The sequence below is a fragment of the Buteo buteo genome, chromosome 31, assembly GCF_964188355.1.
Source record: "Buteo buteo chromosome 31, bButBut1.hap1.1, whole genome shotgun sequence".
In the NCBI taxonomy this organism is placed as follows: Eukaryota; Metazoa; Chordata; class Aves; order Accipitriformes; family Accipitridae; genus Buteo; species Buteo buteo.
Genome location: NC_134201.1, coordinates 3,102,472 through 3,116,128, shown reverse-complemented (window position 1 = coordinate 3,116,128; position 13,657 = coordinate 3,102,472). Strand labels below are relative to the sequence as shown.

The 13,657-nt window shown below is 61.4% G+C and overlaps 1 protein-coding gene across 7 annotated transcripts; it reads left to right on the top strand.

Annotated features, from left to right (window-relative positions):
* Positions 1-44: 44 nt before the first annotated feature.
* On the top strand, positions 45-13,655 carry LOC142026056 (uncharacterized). 7 transcript variants are annotated; one of them, XM_075018852.1, is made up of 5 exons: positions 45-247; positions 1,185-1,267; positions 2,538-2,590; positions 2,663-4,278; positions 12,080-13,647. In XM_075018852.1, exons 1-5 carry the CDS (start codon positions 242-244, stop codon positions 12,863-12,865), a joined length of 2,544 nt encoding a protein of 847 aa, XP_074874953.1. In that variant the 5' UTR covers positions 45-241; the 3' UTR covers positions 12,866-13,647. The 7 variants fall into 7 exon arrangements, 2 of the variants coding, with proteins under 2 accessions (XP_074874953.1, XP_074874952.1); XR_012648758.1 differs by lacking the exon at positions 12,080-13,647 and adding an exon at positions 4,563-5,801 and having other exon boundaries at positions 52-247; positions 2,663-4,491; XR_012648759.1 differs by lacking the exon at positions 12,080-13,647 and adding an exon at positions 4,683-5,801 and having other exon boundaries at positions 52-247; positions 2,663-4,611.
* The last annotated feature ends 2 nt before the right edge of the window (positions 13,656-13,657 follow it).

Below are 13,657 nucleotides of genomic sequence, written 5' to 3'. Positions count from 1 at the left end.
CCCCCCTCCCCGTGTGACGCAGGCGGTGACGCCGCCGATGACACGCGTGACGCTGCGGGGAAGGGGAGGGGGCGTCCTCCCAGCAGCCCCCGGGGCCGGCGGCCGCCAAAGGGGCCCAACCCCCCCTTCCTCCCCCCCCCCCCAAAAAAAAATTCAACCCCCTCCCCCACTCCGACCCCTGTGACCCCTGACCTCCGACCCCTGGGGGGGGGGAGGGGGGGCCTCGCCGTGGCCGAGGACAATGGAGGTGAGTGGGGGGGACGGGGGAGGGGTGGGATCTGACCCCCCCCCCAGAGGGGATGGAGGGGGGGATCTGCCCCCCATAGGGGCTATGGGGGGGGGGCTGCCCCCTTAGGGGCTATGGGGGGAGGTCTGCCCCCCCCCATAGGGGCTGGAGGGGGGGATTTGGCCCCCCATAGGGGCTGGAGGGGGGGATCTGCCCCCTTAGGGGCTATAAGAGGCGGGAATCTGCCTCCCCATAGGGGCTGGAGGGGGGATTTGCCCCCCCATAGGGGCTGGAGAGGGGAGATCTGCCCCCCCCATAGGGGCTGTAGGGGGGGATTTGGCCCCCCATAGGGGCTGGAGGGGGGGATTTGCCCCTGCTTAGGGGCTCTGGGGGGGAATCTGCCCCCTTAGAGGCTCTGGGGGGGGAGCATCTGCCCCCCCTTAGGGGCTATGGGGGGGATCTGCCCCCCCCTTAGGGGCTGGAGAGGGGGATTTACCCCCCATAGGGGCTGGAGGGGGGAGATCTGTCCCCTTAGGGGCTATGGGGGTGGGGAATCTGCCCCCCCATAGGGGCTGGAGGGGGGATTTGCCCCCCCATAGGGGCTGGAGGGGGGAGATCTGCCCCCTTAGGGGCTACAGGGCAGGATCTGCACCCCCATGGGGGCTATAAGGGGGATCTGCCCCCCCTTAGGGGCTGGAGGGGGGAGATCTGCCCCCTTAGGGGCTATGGGGGGGGATTTGCCCCCCATAGGGTCTATAAGGGGGATCTGCCCCCCCTTAGGGGCTATGGGGGGGGATCTGCCCCCCATAGGAGTTATGGGGCGGGATCTCCCCCCCCCCCAGGACCACACACGTGTGGCAGGCGTGTGGCACGTGTTGCCCCGTGACACGGTGTACCCCGCCTGTCCGTCCGCTACCCCCTCCCCAAACTTCCCCCCCCCCGCCCCCCACCCACTCAGGACGAGTCGCCGTCGGTTCCCGAATTCCTGGAGGACGGTGACAGCAACGGACCCTTCCCGCTGGAGGACCCCGAGGCCGCCAGGTGGGAACGGGGACACGGGGACGGGAATGGGGACATGGGAATGGGGACGGACACGGGGACGGGGACACGGGGACGGGGACACGGGGATGGGGACACGGGGATGGGGACACGGGATTGGGGACATGGGAATGGGGACACGGGGACGGGGACATGGGAATGGGGACACAGGGATGGGGACGGACACAGGGATGGGGACATGGGAATGGGGACATAGGGATGGGGACACAGGGATGGGGACGGACACGGGGACGGGGACACAGGAATGGGGACGGACACAGGGATGGAGACACAGGAATGGGGACACGGGGACGGGGACACGGGGACGGGGACATGGGAATGGGGATGGGGACACGGGGACGGGGGACAGGGACGGGGACACGGGGATGGGGACATGGGGACAGGGACGTGAGGACACGGGGATGGGGACATGGGGATGGGGACACGGGAATGGGGACACGGTGACGGGGACATGGGGATGGGAACAGGGGAATGGGGACAGACACAGGGACGGGGACATGGGGATGGGGACACAGGGATGGGGACATGGGAATGGGGATGGGGACGGGGACATGGGGACACAGGAAGGGGGACAGGGACACAGGGATGGAGACACAGGGACGGGGACACGAGGATGAGGACACGGGAATGGGGACAGGGACACGGGGACACAGGGATGGGGACATGACGATGGGGACGGGGACACAGGGACAGGGACATGGGAATGGGGATGGACACAGGGATGGGGACACGGGGATGGGGACACGGTGACGGGGACATGGGGACGGGGACACGGGGACGGGGACATGGGAATGGGGATGGACACAGGGATGGGGATGGGGACACGGGAATGGGGACGGACACGGGGACGGGGACACAGGGATGGGGACGGACATGGGGATGGGGACGGGGACACAGGGATGGGGACACGGTGACGGGGACACTGGGATGGGGACATGGGAATGGGGACACGGGGACGGGGACACAGGGATGGAGATGGACACGGGGATGGGGACGGACACGGGAATGGGGACGGGGACACGGGGACGGGGACACGGGAATAGGGACAGGGACACGGGGACGGGGACACGGGGGACGAGGACGTGGGCTCCTCGTGCCCTCGGGTGGCTCCAGCCATCAAGGACGTCCCCAGGGCCACCGTGTTGTCCCCAAGGTGACGTCCTACCCCCCAGGGTTTCCCCTTCGCCCCAAAACCAGGGTCTTTCACCCCAAAACCGGCGTCCCCGCCAGCCAACCTCGTTTTCCTCCACAGCTCCCCGCCGCCGCCGCCGTCGGGACCGGCCGCCGCCGCCGAACCGCCGCCGGGTGAGTCCTCGCCGTCACGTCGGCGGTGCGGGTTGGGGAAACCGAGTCACGGGTGACCTCTTCCCTTTGCAGGCGAGGAGGAGGAGGAAGAGGAGGAAGAAGAAGCGGAAGAGGGCGGCGGGGAAGCCACCCCGCGCCCCTACCGCTGCGGCGAGTGCGGCAAAGCCTTCGCCCAGAGCTCCAACCTCCTGAAGCACCGGCGGGTTCACACGGGCGAGCGTCCCTACCGCTGCGGCGAGTGCGGCAAGGCTTTCGGCTGGAGCTCGTCCCTGCTGGAGCACCGCAAGGGCCACGCCGGCGCCAAACCCCACGCCTGCGGCGAGTGCGGCAAAGCCTTCAGCCGGGGGTCCACCCTCCTGGAGCACCAGCGGACCCACACCGGCGAGAAACCTTTCCGTTGCGGTCAATGCGGCGCCCGCTTCAGCCAGAGCTCCACTTTGGTCCACCACCGGCGGACCCACACCGGCGAGCGACCCTACGGCTGCCCCGAATGCGGACGGGCTTTCGGTCGTAAGTCCACGTTGGCCACCCACCGGCGGACCCACACCGGCGAGCGACCCTACGGCTGCCCGGAATGCGGCCGTCGCTTCGCCGTCAGCTCCGACCTGGCCAAACACCGGCGCGGAGCCCACGGCGGGCATCGGTGCCGGGATTGCGGCGAGCAGTTCCCCCGGCCGGCGGCGTTGGCCGGGCATCGGAAGAAACATCACGGCGGCGACGGCAAGGACCGGGCCGACGCCGCCGAGGACGACGGCGACGACCGCGACGACGACGACCGCGACCGGCCGCACCGCTGCGAGGAGTGCGGCCAAGCCTTCCGGCACGGCGGCACCTTGCTCCTCCACCGGCAAACCCACGCCGGCGCTTTCGCCTGCCCGCTCTGCCCCGAGCGTTTCGAAGGCAGCGCCCAGCTGGCCCGGCACCGCCGGCGACGGCACGGTCCGGCGGCCAAACCTTACCGCTGCGAGGCTTGCGGCAAAGCCTACGCTCAGCCGGCCGGGCTACGGCATCACCAACCGGAGCAGCCGTTGGGATGTCCCCATTGCGGAGCCGCTTTCCTCTGGAGCTGCCGGTTAGCCCGGCACCTCCGGGCTTGCCGCCCGCCCACCAAACCCTACAAGTGCCCGGAGTGCGGCAAAGCCTTCGGGCAGAGCTCCAAGCTCCTCCGGCACCAGGTAACCCACACCGGCGAGAAACCCTACAAGTGCCCCGAGTGCGGCAAGATCTTCAGCCAGAGCTCCAACCTGGCCGAGCACCGGCGGACCCATGGGGCGGGCGAGCGGCACTTCTGCCCGCTCTGCGGCAAGGGCTTCGCCCTCGGCTCTTACCTGGCCAAGCACAGGTTGACCCACACCGGCGAGCGGCCCTACCGCTGCACCGAGTGCGGGAAGGCGTTCCGGCAAAGCTCCAACCTCATCCAGCACCAGCGGACCCACACCGGCGAGCGACCCTACACCTGCGGGCTCTGCGGCAAGAGCTTCTGCCAGAACTCCCACCTGGCCAAACACCGGCGCACCCACACCGGCGAGCGGCCCTACCGCTGCGGGGACTGCGGCAAGAGCTTCCGGCAGAGCGCCAACCTCCTGGAGCACCGGCACACCCACACCGGCGAGCGGCCCTACCGCTGCGCCCAGTGCGGCAAGACCTTCGGGTGGAGCTCAGCCTTTAGCAAGCACCAGCGCACCCACCTTGCCTGAGACCTCTGCCGACCCGGGCCGGGGTGCCGCAGCGTGGGCCAGGTCTGTCGGCGTGCCGCGAGGCCGTGGCTTCGTCTTGGAGGACTCTACCGGGATCCTTCATCTTGACCCAAGTCCATTGTGGTGCCCCAAGGCCATGGCTTCGTCTTGGAAGACCATCCCGGGATCCTTCATCTTGACCCAGGTCCATCGTGGTGCCCCAAGGCCATGGCTTCACCTTGGAAGACCATCCCGGGATCCTTCATCTTGACCCAAGTCCATTGTGGTGTCCCAAGGCCATGGCTTCGTCTTGGAAGACCATCTGGGATCGTCATCCTGGCCCAGGTCCATCACGGTGCCCCAAGGCCATGGCTTCGTCTTGGAAGACCATCCCGGGATCCTTCATCTTGACCCAGGTCCATCATGGTGCCCCAAGGCCATGGCTTCGTCTTGGAGGACTCTACCGGGATCCTTCATCTTGACCCAAGTCCATCGTGGTGCCCCAAGGCCATGGCTTCACCTTGGAAGACCATCCCGGGATCCTTCATCTTGACCCAAGTCCATTGTGGTGTCCCAAGGCCATGGCTTCGTCTTGGAAGACCATCTGGGATCGTCATCCTGGCCCAGGTCCATCACGGTGCCCCAAGGCCATGGCTTCGTCTTGGAAGACCATCCCGGGATCCTTCATCTTGACCCAGGTCCATCATGGTGCCCCAAGGCCATGGCTTCGTCTTGGAGGACTCTACCGGGATCCTTCATCTTGACCCAAGTCCATCGTGGTGCCCCAAGGCCATGGCTTCATCTTGGAAGACCATCCCGGGATCCTTCATCTTGACCCAAGTCCATTGTGGTGCCCCAAGGCCATGGCTTCGTCTTGGAAGACCATCTGGGATCTTCATCGTGGCCCAGGTCCATCATGGTGCCCCAAGGCCATGGCTTCGTCTTGGAGGACTCTACCAGGATCCCTCATCCTGGCCCAGGTCCATCATGGTGCCCCAAGGCCGTGGCTTCGTCTTGGAGGACTCTACCGGGATCCTTCATCTTGACCCAGGTCCATCGTGGTGCCCCAAGGCTGTGGCTTCATCTTGGAAGACCATCCCAGGATCCTCCTCCTGGCCCAGGACCCCATCTCCATCTCGGAGGACCACCCTGGGCTCCTCATCCTGCCCCAGATCCATGGTGGCACCCCAAAACCATGGCTTCCTCTTGGAAGACCACCCCAAGCTCCATCGTTCCGCCCCAGATCCGCATCTTCCAGCTTGGAGAACCACCTCGTCCTCACCCAACTCCTTCATCCTGCCCCAAAGCCGTTCCTCCAGCCCAGGGAACGTCCCCGTGTCCCCATCCCAGTTCCGTGTCCCCATCCCACCTCCGTGTCCCCATCCCACCTCCGTGTCCCCATCCCACCACCCCGTCTCCATCCCACCTCTCCCAGCAGAGGGGACCCAAACATCTGGGAGGGGAAGGTGACTTCCAGTTGCCCCGGACGCCTGGGATGTCCCCCCAGTATGTCAATAAATAGTGGTGAAGGCTGCTGCGGTGGTTTATGACTGGGGGTTACTGGGAGGACTGGGCAGGAGTTGGGGGGGGGGGGCACTGGGAGGGAGGGGGGGGCACTGGGAGGGACTGGGAGGGGTACTGGGAGCGATGGGAGGGGAGGTGGGGGGGTGCTGGGAGCACTGGGGTGGCTTTGGGGGACACTGGGAGTTACTGGGAGCACCGGGCAGGGTTACTGGGAGCCCTGGTGGGGGTGGGAGGGGCACTGGGAGCAATGGGGTGGGAGTTGGGGGGTACTGGGAGCACTGGGGTGGCTTTGGGGGACACTGGGAGTTACTGGGAGCACTGGGCAGGGTTACTGGGAGCACTGGTGGGGGTGGGAGGGGCACTGGGAGCAATGGGGTGGGATTTGGGGGGGTACTGGGAGCACTGGGGTGGCTTTGGGGGGGCATTAGGATTTACTGGGAGCACTGGTGGGGGTGGGAGGGGCACTGGGAGCAATGGGAGGGAAGTTGGGGGGGTACTGGGAGCACTGGGGTGGCTTTGGGGTGGCACTGGGAGTTACTGGGAGCACTGGGCAGGAATTCAGGGGGCACTGGGAGCACCGGGCAGGATTACTGGGAGCCCTGGTGGGGGTGGGAGGGGCACTGGGAGCAATGGGGTGGGAGTTGGGGGGTACTGGGAGCACTGGGGTGGCACTAGGAGTTACTGGGAGCACTGGGCAGGGTTACTGGGAGCACTGGGAGGGAATGGGAGGGGCACTGGGAGCGATGGGAGGGGAGGTGGGGGGGTGCTGGGAGCACTGGGGTGGGTTTGGGGGGCACTGGGAGTTACTGGGAGCACTGGGCAGGAGTTGGGGGGGCACTGGGAGCACTGGGGTGGCTTTGGGGTGGCACTGGGAGTTACTGGGAGCACCGGGCAGGATTACTGGGAGCACTGGTGGGGGTGGGAGGGGCACTGGGAACAGTGGGGTGGGAGTTGGGGGGGTACTGGGAGCAGTGGGAGGGACTACAGGGGGCACTGGGAGCACTGGGGTGGTAGTTGGGGGGCTACTGGGAGCACTGGGCAGGGTTACTGGGAGCACTGGGAGGGAATGGGAGGGGCACTGGGAGCAATGGGAGGGAAGTTGGGGGGGTACTGGGAGCACTGGGGTGGCTTTGGGGGGCAGTAGGAGTTACTGGGAGCACTGGGCAGGAGTTGGGGTGGCACTGGGAGGGAGTGGGAGGGGTACTGGGAGCGATGGGGTGGGAGTTGGGGGGGTACTGGGAGCACTGGGGTGGCTTTGGGGGACACTGGGAGTTACTGGGAGCACTGGGCAGGACTTCAGGGGGCACTGGGAGCACTGGGGTGGTAGTTGGGGGGCTACTGGGAGCACTGGGCAGGGTTACTGGGAGCCCTGGTGGGGGTGGGAGGGGCACTGGGAGCAATGGGGTGGGAGTTGGGGGGGTACTGGGAGCACTGGGGTGGCACTAGGAGTTACTGGGAGCACTGGGCAGGGTTACTGGGAGCACTGGGAGGCCGTGCCAGGGCCACTGGGCAGGGCTTGAGGGGGGACACTGGGTGTACTGGGAGCACTGGTCGTGACCGAAAGGGCCACTGAAGGGTTAATGGGATTTGGGACGGCGCTGGCTGTTACTGGGAGCACTGGGGGGGGCACGGGGGGGTAACTGGGAGCCTTCGTGTGTTCCCAGAGGACACGCGTGTCCCTTGACACGTCCACAGGGGACACGCGTGTCCCTTCACGTGTTCCCAGAGGACACACGTGTCCCTTCATGTGTCCCCAGAGAACACGCGTGTCCCTTCACGTGTTCCCAGAGGACACGCGTGTCCCTTCACGTGTTCCCACAGTACACATGTGTCCCTTCACATGTTCCCAGGGCCACGCGTGTCCCTTCATGTGTCCCCAGAGAACACGCGTGTCCCTTCACGTGTTCCCAGAGAAAACACATGTCCCTTCACGTGTCCCCAAAGAACATGCGTGTCCCTTCACGTGTTCCCAGGGGCCACACGTGTGCTTGGCATGTTCCCAGACCCACGTGTGTCCCCTTGCATGTGTGCAGGGGCCACACGTGTCCCTTTACACGCCCACAGGGGACATGCATATTCCTTTCCATGTTCCCAAGACCACGCGTGTCCCTTACGTGTTCCCAGGTCTACGGCTGTCCCTTCACGTGTTCCCAGAGAACATGTGTGTCCCTTCACATGTTCCCAGGGACACACGTGTCCCTTCACGTGTTCCTAGAGGACACGCGTGTCCCTTTACATGTCCACAGGGGACACATGTGTCCCTTTACATGTTCCCAAGACCACGCGTGTTCCTTCACGTGTTCCCAGAGAACACGTGTGTCTCTTCACGTGTTCCCAGGGGCCATGCATGTGCTTGGCATGTTCCCAGGCACACACATGTCCCCTTGCGTGTGTGCAGGGGCCACACGTGTCCCTTTACACGTCCACAGGGGACATGCATGTTCCTTTCCATGTTCCCAAGACCACGCGTGTCCCTTACATGTTGCCGGGGCCACGGCTGTCCCTTCACGTGTTCCCAGAGAACACGCGTGTCCCTTCACGTGTTCCCGGGGCCACGCGTGTTCTTGGCGTGTTCCCAGGCCCACGCGTGTGCTTGGCGTGTCCCCGGGAGCCTTTGCGGCAGGAAACGCCGCTCTCCCGCCACCATTGTCCGGAACGGGCAAAGCGCCGCCGTTTTGGGTGGAAAAAAGCCTGGATTGGGCCTGTCGGCACCAAGGAGCTTGCAGGGCCGGGGTGAGGGTCCCCCCCTCCCCCTGGATTTGGGGTGAAAAAGGGGGAAAATGGGTCAATCGCTCAGGCTGGGGCTGGGAAGGGAAGGGGGGTGTTTTGGGGTGAAAAAAGGGGAAAATAGGACGGTTGCTCTCAGGTGGGAGGTGGGTTGCAAAATTAACTCCTTGCGGGGATTGTGTTTCGGGGTGAAAAAGGGGGAAAATGGGTCTGTTGCTCTCAGATGCAGGCGTGCAACATTAACTCCTTGTGGAGATTGTGTTTTGGGGTGAAAAAGGGGAAAAATGGGCTGGTTGCTCTTGGATGCGGGGGTGCAAAATTAACTGATTGTGGGGAAAGTGTTTTGGGGTGAAAAAGGGGGGAAATGGGCCAGTTGCTCTCAGATGTGGGGGTGCAAATTTAACTCCTTGTGGGGATTGTGTTTTGGGGTGAAAAAGGGGGAAAATGGGTCGGTTGCTCTTGGATGTGGGGGTGCAAAATTAACTGATTGTGGGGCTTGTGTTTTGGGGTGAAAAGGGGGGAAAATGGGTCGGTTGCTCTCAGATGGGGGGGTTGCAAAATTAACTCGTTGCAGGGATTGTGTTTTGGGGTGAAAATTGGGGAAAATGGGTCAGTTGCTCTCAGATGGGGGGTTGCAAAACTAACTCGTTGCAGGGATTGTGTTTTGGGGTGAAAAAGGGGGAAAATGGGCCTGTAGCTCTCGGATGTGGGGGTGCAAAATTAACTGATTATGTGGATTGTGTTTTGGGGTAAAAAAGGGGGAAAATGGGCTGGTTGCTCTCGGATGCAGGGGTTGCAAAATTAACTGATTATGTGGATTGTGTTTTGGGGTGATAAAGGGGGAAAATTGGTCGGTTGCTCTTGGATGCGGGGGTAGAAAAATAACTGATTTGGGGGGTTGTGTTTTGGGGTGAAAAAGGCGGAAAATGGGCTGGTTGCTCTCAGATGTGGGGGTGCAAAATTAACTGATTGTGGGGATTGTGTTTTGGGGTAAAAAAGGGGAAAAATGGGCCAGTTGCTCTCAGATGTGGGGGTGCAAAATTAACTGATTGTGGGGAAAGTGTTTTGGGGTGAAAAGGGCAGAAAATGGGTCAGTTGCTCTTGGATGTGGGGGTGCGAGATTAACTGGTTTTGGGGTAAAAAAGGGGAAAAATGGGCCAGTTGCTCTTGGATGCAGGGGTGCAAAAATAACTGATTGTGGGGATTGTGTTTTGGGGTGAAAAGGGGGGAAAATGATCAGTTGCTCTCGGATGGGGGGGTGCAAAATTAACTGATTGTGGGGATTGTGTTTTGGGGTGAAAAAGGGGGAAAATGGGTTGGTTGCTCTCAGATGCAGGGATGCAAAATGAACTGATTGTGAGGATTGTGTTTTGGGGTAAAAAAGGGGAAAAAATGGGCTGGTTGCAGTCAGGTGTGGGGGTACAAAAATAACTGATTGAGGGGATTGTGTTTTGGGGTGAAAACCGGGGAAAATGGGCCAGTTGCTCTCAGATTCAGGGATGCAAAATTAACTGATTATGGGGATTGTGGTTTGGGGTGAAAAAGGGGGGAAAATGGGTTGATTCATCCCAGGAATCAAGCTGCAGGATTACCTCATTGGGGAGGGGTATTTTGGGCTGAAAAAGAGGGAAATTGGGCCAACTGCTCCACGATACGGGGATTTGCAAATGAACTACTGGCAGGAGGGTGCGTTTTTGGGGGAAAACCACCTGATTTTGGTGAAAAGCATGGGGCAGACGTAAATTTTTTTTTTTCTTTTCTTTTTTTGCCTTTTTTTCCCCCAATATTTCCCACCCCGCAGCCGGCGCGATGGAGCCGGAGGAGAAGCCGCGTCCTCCCCAGGACCGGGGGGACGGGGACGTCCCCACGGGGCCCTGCGCCGGTAAGGGGGGGGGGGGGGCGAAGAGGACCTGGGAGATGGTCTTTTGGGGGAAAAAAACCCAAAAATGGGGAAAATGTGGGCTAGGAGGTGGTTTTCTGCTGGGAACAGTCTTCCACGGTGGAGAAAATACCATCTGGGAGACGTTGTTCTGCGTGGAAGAACCCTCCGTGGTAGAACGACGACCCACCAGGAGATGTTCTTCTTTGGAGAACATCTCAATGACCCACCAGAGATGTTCTTCTTCAGAGAACATCCCTCCGTGGTAGAAGAACAACCCACCAGGAGATGTTCTTCTTCCAAGAACATCCCTCCATGGTAGAACGACTCACCAGGAGATGTTCTTCTTTGGAGAACATCTCAATGACCCACCAGGAGATGTTCTTCTTTGGAGAATGTCCCACCGTGGTAGAAGAACGACCCACTGAGAGATGTTCTTCTTTGGAGAACATCCCTCCGTGGTAGAACAATGACCCACCAGGAGACGTTTTTTTCGAGAACATCCCTCCATGGTAGAACAAGAACCCACCGGGAGATGTTCTTCTTTTGAGAACATCCCTCCATGGCAGAACAACCCACCAGGAGATGCTCTTCTTTGGAGAACATCCCGATGACCCACTGGGTGATGTTCTTCTTTTGAGAACATCCCTGTGTGGTAGGACAATGACCCACCGGGAGATGTTCTTCTTTGGAGAACATCCCTCCGTGGTAGAATAACCCACCAGGAGATGTTCTTCTTTTGAGAACATCCCTCTGTGGTAGAACAACAACCCACCAGGAGATGTTTTTCTTTGGAGAACATCCCTCCATGGTAGAACAACGACCCACCAGGAGATGTTCTTCTTTGGAGAACATCTCAATGACCCGCCGGGAGATGTTCTTCTTTGGAGAACATCCCTCCATGGTAGAATAACCCACCGGGAGATGTTCTTGTTTTAAGAACATCCCTCCGTGGTAGAACAATGACCCACCAGGAGATGTTCTTCTTCGGAAAACACCCCTCCATGGTAGAACGACCCACCAGGAGATGTTCTTGGTTTGAGAACATCTCAACGACCCACTGGGAGATGTTCTTCTTTGGAGAACATCCCTCTGTGGTAGAACAATGACCCACCGGGAGATGTTCTTCTTTCAAGAACATCCCTCCATGGTAGAACGACAACCCACCGGGAGATGTTCTCTCGAGAACATCCCTCCGTGGTAGAACAACAACCCACCAGGAGATGTTCTTCTTTGAGAACATCCCACCAGGAGATGTTCTTCCTTGGAGAACATCCCAACGACCCACCGGGAGATGTTCTTGTTTCAAGAACATCCCTCCATGGTAGAACGACGACCCACCAGGAGATGTTCTTGTTTGAGAACATCCCTCCATGGTAGAACAACCAGCAGGAGATATTCTTGTTTTGAGAACATCCCAATGACCCACCAGGAGATGTTCTTCTTTCAAGAACGTCCCTCTGTGGTAGAACAACGACCCACCAGGAGACGTTCTTCTTTCAAGAACGTCCCTCTGTGGTAGAACAATGACCCACCAGGAGATGTTCTTCTTTGGAGAACATCCCTCCGTGGTAGAACAACAACCCAATGGATGTTCCTCTCCCAGGCGCCGCGACACCAGCCCGCAGCGGCGGTCGCCCGCGTGGTTTCATCAACCTGCTGGGTCTCCTGGAAGGCGGCCGGACGCCGCCGAAACCCTACCGCTGCACCGAGTGCGGCAAGACCTTCGGGCAGAGCTCCAACCTGATCGAGCACCAACGGACCCACACCGGCGAGCGGCCCTTCACCTGCGGCCAATGCGAGAAGAGCTTCAGCCGCAGCTCCACCTTGGCCGAACACCTCCGGACCCACACCGGCGAAAAACCCTACGCCTGCCCGGTTTGCTCCCGCGCCTTCAGCCGCAGCTCCACCTTGACCGAACATCGCCGAACCCACACCGGCGAAACGCCTTACGCCTGCCCCGAATGCGGCAAGACCTTCGGGCGGACCTCCAACTTGGTCAAACATCTCCGGACCCACACCGGGGAGAAACCCTACGGTTGCGGGCGTTGCGGCAAGACCTTCAGCCTCAGTTCCAACTTGGTCAAGCACGAGAGGACCCACACCGGCGAAAAACCTTTCTCCTGCGGGCAATGCGGGAAGCGCTTCAAGAAGAAGACCCACTTGGCGTCCCACCAACGGACCCACACCGGCGAGCGACCGTACCGTTGCGGGGAATGCGGGAAGGCTTTCGGGCAGAGCTCCACCCTCATCGAGCACCAGAGGACCCACACGGGCGAAAGACCGTTCCGGTGCGGCGCTTGCGGCAAGAGTTTCTGCGTCAGCTCCAACTTGGTCAAGCACCAACGCATCCACACCGGCGAGAAACCTTACGGTTGCGGGCGCTGCGGCAAACGTTTCCGCTACAAGCCCCAGTTCACCCGTCACCTGAAGGTCCACCCCGAGGGCGACCCGGCGTGCGGTCCTTAGGACGGCGCGGAGGCGGAAAACGGGGTGCTCGCCGGGCGCCGGCGGCGTGGCGTCCCAATTAGGAGCTTAACGAAGGAGCACGGTAGCACGGTGCGATGGCCACCTCGTTACGGTTGAACCTGGCGCCGTGGCTTTTGGAGATGGCCTGGGGATGTTGACAGAACACAACAGGGTTGGTGGCATCTCCGTGGAGTCCTCCAGCATGGTGGCAGCTTCGTTAAGGCTTAACGAAGGGGCGGGGTGCCTGGTGGCCCGTGTCCTGGCATGGTGGCCATCATGATGAACCGGCGTGGCCACCACAATAAACCGGTGTGGACACCACAATGAATCGGTGTGGCCACCACGATGAACTGGTGTGGACAACCTGGTGATCCACCAGGCTTGGGAGGGGACGGTGGCTTCTCCGTGCCGCGGTCCCTCGTTAGGAGCTAACGAAGGCTCGTGGTAGCACGGCGTGATGGCCACCTCGTTACAGTTGAACCTGGCGCGGTGGCTTTTGGAGACGGCCTGGGGATGTTGACAGAACACAACAGGGTTGGTGGCATCTCCACGGAGTCCTCCAGCATGGTGGCAGCTTCGTTAAGGCTTAACGAAGGGGTGGGGCGCCTGGTGGCCCGTGTCCTGGCATGGTGGCCACCTGGTGTGGCCACCACGATGAACTGGTGTGGACAACCCGGCGATCCACCAGGCTTGGGAGGGGACGGTGGCTTCCCCGGGGCCGCGGTTCCTCGTTATGGTTCCCCGCTTCGTTAGCGCCGGGGAGGGGGGGGGGCGGCGATAAAGGCTCTGAAG